The following is a 5,574-nucleotide window of genomic DNA, read 5'->3' as shown; positions in this document are numbered from 1 at the left end:
GATGAACAAGCCCCACTGCTACTTAACTGACCAGATCAATAGCCCACAAGTGTCACTGACTTGATGCTGTACTCTCATTAAAAAGGGTTCCTTCCATTTTTTGAGAAGATATATCTATCTATATCTATATATATAATGTCAAGACCTTAGAACAACAAGGTCCTAGCTGTGAGTCATGGTTTTAGAATACTGAGCTTCAAACGTTTTGACTATTTATCAGGCGTATACAATCCTTTTCTTTTAATTATTGTTCCCATATGTAAAACCTGTATTTTAAGTTAAAAATGCAAGTGTTATTGAAAATGTGACTCCTAATAAAAGATAAGTAAGAAGCATATTATTCTGGAGTAAGTTTGTAAGTGAACAGCAAAGCCTTGGTCAGGACGCTCAGTTTCCAAGCTCTTTTATCTTGTGGGATTACTAGCAAAGTGCACACCATTTGTAACCCTGTGGATACGAGTGGAGGCTCTGGTCATATCTATCAGTTCTAACAGTGTTAATATGCAAGGTGATTGGACCAGCACCACTTAAACAGAACACTCAGTATTATCACTACCAAAAACAAGATTTTATTAATAATTATTCAATATAAAAATTGTGCAACAATTTCAAGAAATATTTACAATTATCAATAATGATTGGTCAGTTGAATTGAAAGAAAGAATGCACAAAGATTAAATTTAACAAACAGACTGATCAAGGAATATACTGAAGTATTAAAACAACAGCATGCCCGCTTCTATATATTATATATAAATAAAACAACAATGTAAAATGCATAACAACTGTACAAAGCAGTTATAACAATTAAAGAAAAAATCCAGATGACATCAATTGTCTAAAAACAGACACGCAATTTCAAATATTCAGAACTTAATCAACAATCTTTAACAATAACAGAAAGTGTCCTTTATTATTTACATCAATAGTTACATTAAATATATACAACTCTATTATGCACAATCATTTTAACACACAGAAATAAAAAGGCAAAAGAGAAGTAAAGAAAGAGACACATTTATTTGAGTAGGGTTGAGATGTAATCCCGAGTTTAAATGCCTCAGTGGTGCTTTCCTTGTACTTCCAACTGTTGCAAAACAAGTTTGTCAAACTCTTCCCTCTCACTAAAAAAACAAAACAAAAACAACCACACAAATGAACAAATTCTAATCATACCAACCAGAAACACTTCTGCATTTGTCATTTGAAACCACAATTCTTGACCTTGTAAACTTTAGAATAAATGCTACATATGGCATACTTCTAAATGTAATTTTACCAATACTAAAAATGTACTAATGTACAGTTTAAATGTCACTTTAAACATATATATTCACATTTATATATATATTTAGTTTATATTCTTATCTAAATTCACAACAACTATAGGGTATTCTGTTTAACAGAATAATGGCGCTGAAAAGAAAACGAAAGGACTGTTTAATTTTCCACATGACGTACCACTCACTGTAAACTGGTCCATCCATGAACAAATTTTCTGCCTCTGGCAGAGAAATCCTCTCAACTGTTTGTACAGCTTTAATAAGAGCCCATCAAAAACACAGAAAAAGAGAGGATGTTACTCATAGACACACTTTCTGTACTCCTTAGAGATTTACTGAAGGCTAATTAACCTCTGGCATCAGCACATCCAGAATGATGCGAACTCTGTCAATCCTCTCAAAAGTGCCTACAGCTCTTGACAGCACTTCATCCAAGAAGTTGCAGAGGCCATCTATCAGCTCCTCATCATCTATATAAGTCATTACCCGGTGACCTTTAGGATTTTCATAATTTTTAAACCATTTGGACGATACCTTACGAGATACAACAGCCTGTTGGACAAGAAAATACAAGTGTTTGGCACTATAAAGTCATCATAGCTCTTTGCTGCCAGAGATTACAATACCAAAGTTTTACTTGTCATCTGAATTAAGTTACCAGCAAGTGATCATCTGCTCCATGGTCCTTTATTATGAACTCTAACAGTTTTTCATGTTGAGTCCTCCTGTAGGCCCTGCTGATCTCTGCAGCTGCAAAAATCTGAGCCACTTGTTCTTCAGTCAGCTGCCCTGCTGCAGCCACACAGCCAGCCTGCTCTCCTACACTGTGGACACACACAAATAAATGCATCAGACTGTCACATGTAGTATTTGTCTTATGCAAGCTGTCTGGTTTTGGTCTGAACAGTTGTGTTTTCTCAGAAAAGTGGACACATTGGAAGACAGTTGAAACTGTGAGGATTACTCTGTGGATCACTGCAAAAACTCCTGTTGGATGTGATCTCAATAGCTTTTCTGAATACATCCATTACTTCAGAGTATTATGATTGCACCAGTCCGGACACTGGCTAAAGTAATAGGCAAGTCACAGAAAAGCTTTGAAGATATTTTATTCTAACCATCAAAATAACCAATCTAACACTCCCCATGTGACAACGGGTCAAAAAGCTTATGACAATCCTTCATACCATGTTCGATTTTAAGGTTTTTACTCAAGTTGAACGAAGTATCAAACCACAGTGGTAGACTAAGTTCTACATTAATACCTTGGTGTGGCTGTATCAGTATATTCCTCAATGAGTTCACTGCTGCCATGATCTTCTTGGTCCTGACTTTTAGACATTAAAATATTGATGTTATTCATTTAACAGAAAAAAAAGAGTGCCACTAAAAGTTTACCTGTATACACCAAAACACACACTGGTGTATTTAAAATAACACTATATGAACTTATTTAGACATTAAAAAATGTAAAATTCCAAGCTTATTTAAACTATTTTCCCCTGGTTGGATGTGAGGTGTCATCTTTGATTGTCCAAGCATCCCAAAAAGGCGCGTCTCCAAAAGCAGGGTACCCGCACCGGCACTCAGCAATGGTACACTCAGAACAAGTAGGCCTACCAGTATCTGTAAATTATTCTAACAAGGCACAGGTCATTTTGGCACCCACTAAACCAGACCATAGGAGATGGCCACATAAAATTATGGGATAAATTGTTAACAAAACAAAAAGGAAACACTGAATATTTACCACCCATACTCAGCCTGGGTTAATGGAAAAAGTGGGATACACGTACCTCCGTAGGAAACTGCTGTTCTGCGGTGATCTCGCAAGTGTTCATTTGCTCGTATATACGAGCGTGAAGAATACAGTCGCGGATGACAGAAAGGGCACAAAAACACATCTGAAGATTGAAGTATGGACGGAATGTCTGTGGTATTTTTGATCGTGATAAGATCCTGTTTAAAAAAATGTAAAATAACATTACAGCGTTTTAATCGAACATCTCACAAATGTAAATATGCACAGAGTTAATAGGGAACCAAACTACTGGCGGTGATCTACTAGCATTCCACTGAGCACCGGAGAGGGGGTGGGTGTGGGTGGATGTTCCCTGTGAAACTTGCTTTGCGTCGTTTGAAGATTTGCCGGCACCGCTGAGTGCCGGACCACTTCAAGCACTGAATATGCATCAATTACTACAGCGAAAATGATTATTAATACAAACGTGAATACAATATATATTAATATTTATACAAACGTACAATCACAACAACGAAACAAAATATTATTTGAAAAACATGAAGAAAACTTAGCAATTGCAAATTTCATACGTTTTAATTTAGAAGCAAACTTACTTCCATTGTCAGAAATAACAAACAATTCGTTTCGTCGCTTCTTCTTTGGTCTAATAGAGTTTCTTCGCTGCTGCTATTTCAAAAGAAACTCTATGAGGCGGAACCTCAAAGCGGTAGTGATCACTAACTGCGAAAAGATTGGTGGAAGTTACACTTGATAGACAACTTCAAACGTTGAGTGAGTTTTTGATTGTCATACTTTAACAACAATCTCATTCGTTGAAATTCTGAATTAGCCAATACTATCTCCTTCCATTTACAGTTATCCCGCCTTCAGATCCCCCCATAATATCTCCGGTCTGCAGCAATACCCTTCTCGATGATTCCAGTGTGCATGTCTTCTTGGTGCTGAGGAGCTCCAGTTTGAAGTACATATGGCATCAACAGAGTTCAAAAACTCGACAGAATTCCCATTGAAATGAATGTTTGTGGATGATCCATACATGTTAAATGATTGTGCCCGATAATACTTTGTGGTAAAAAATAAAATTATAAATTATACATCATACAAATTCCGACTTGTAGAATGCATAATGCTGCACAGAAGAGCTTTAGTAATACGGTGACGACTAGGGAATCCATTCCATATCCATTCCCGGTAATTCGGGAATCCCGCATTTCATTCCCGGGTGCCCGGGATGACACAGTGCACGGGCATCTCACATGTGAACGGTTTTAGAACGACCGACACTTATTTTTAATAAAACTACTGCAATATGTTGACACAAATAAAAGACTAACCGTATCTACAAGCAGTTCATGCTGTCATATAAGTACACGCATCTTTAATTGTGGCGATAACAGCTTAGAAAGCACAACGTCCTCACAGGTGGCGCAGTGATAGTGCTGCTGCTTTGCATTAAGTAGACAGTGGAAGATTGTGGGTCCGGTTCCTCCTTGTGTGGATAGCGCTTTGAGTACTGAGAATAGCGCTATATAAATGTAATTTATTATTATTTTTGTTATTAACGTGTCCAGCGTGTGGTCGTCCACGCTAGAGCGCACCTTCGTGCAGAGTACGCCAGCCGCTAAGAAAGCACGCTCTGCCTCAACTGCAGTAGGCGGCACAGTCATCAGATCTAAACAACGCCCGCGCTTACCGTTGCTCTGAAACAGCGCCATTTCAGTTTTTACTGATGCATTCAAATTCTTGTCATCACGTAATGGCAAGTTTCTTAGCACAGATAATGCGGATGCAACAGACTGACGCATTGCAATTTCAATTTGCTATTCAAAGCTGTTGTCTGATGAAGTGCAAGCTGCAGTAATAGCGCCACCTTAATTATTTTCAACTATGGCTCTGTTATTTCTTGATCGATTTTTACACATTTACACGCTATATATGCGAAGCTTGGCCGTTCCCGTTTTCCCGGGAATTACAGCAGTTTCATTCTCGGGAATGCGGGAATGAAAATGTCCGGGAGCCCGGGAATGGATTCCCTAGTGACGACACATCTCTCACTATAAAACTCTCATAAATATCCATTTTTCACCTCATGCAACGTTTTCATGCAACACTGAACGTATGTCATATAGTATACATCTATATATCATTGGTTTTGTCTTCATTACATACATACAAAACATGCATTATATACATCCACTCTGCTGAAAACAGTAGTGTTGCAGCGGTAGCTGCGTGGGTTCAGGTCCCACGTCCACCCATTGTGAATTATGACCCAAAAGAGTCTGTTTTTCTTTTTTTTTCCATTTAACAGCAAATTCCACCGTGGACCAAGAGTGAGCAAGGCGAGAACACTAGTAAAGATATATCAAATGGAAATGGGCATCTTGTTTTATGTCTATAACAAAAAAAAATATTTGAGTGACGATTTCAACTGTTATTGTAGTTGTTGATGGCGGGTTTAGCGGTTTAAAATTTTAAATATTAAATTAATAAGGTGGAATGTGTTCTTACTTCGGGTGGGGGGGG

General features: G+C 37.7%; 1 protein-coding gene across 4 annotated transcripts; it reads right to left on the bottom strand.

Moving 5' to 3' along the window:
• Positions 1 to 651: 651 nt before the first annotated feature.
• LOC114650339 (PWWP domain-containing DNA repair factor 3B-like) lies at positions 652 to 3,743 on the bottom strand. Of its 4 annotated transcripts, XR_007934638.1 has the most exons (6): positions 3,642 to 3,743; positions 3,080 to 3,242; positions 2,549 to 2,614; positions 1,942 to 2,107; positions 1,462 to 1,835; positions 652 to 1,124 (listed from the first exon to the last, which is right to left on the bottom strand). XR_007934638.1 is itself a non-coding variant. In XM_051925760.1 (4 exons), the coding sequence occupies exons 1-3, from the start codon at positions 2,644 to 2,646 to the stop codon at positions 1,626 to 1,628; spliced, it is 474 nt and encodes a 157-aa protein (XP_051781720.1). In that variant the 5' UTR covers positions 2,647 to 3,070; the 3' UTR covers positions 652 to 1,124; positions 1,462 to 1,625. The 4 variants fall into 4 exon arrangements, 2 of the variants coding, with proteins under 2 accessions (XP_051781720.1, XP_051781719.1); XR_007934639.1 differs by lacking the exon at positions 2,549 to 2,614; XM_051925760.1 differs by lacking the exons at positions 3,080 to 3,242; positions 3,642 to 3,743 and having other exon boundaries at positions 2,549 to 3,070.
• Between the last annotated feature and the right edge of the window lie 1,831 nt (positions 3,744 to 5,574).

This window comes from Erpetoichthys calabaricus, chromosome 4 (assembly GCF_900747795.2).
Source record: "Erpetoichthys calabaricus chromosome 4, fErpCal1.3, whole genome shotgun sequence".
Lineage (NCBI taxonomy): Eukaryota > Metazoa > Chordata > Cladistia > Polypteriformes > Polypteridae > Erpetoichthys > Erpetoichthys calabaricus.
Note: the sequence above shows the minus strand (reverse complement) of the source record. Positions and strands in the feature narration are given on the sequence as shown.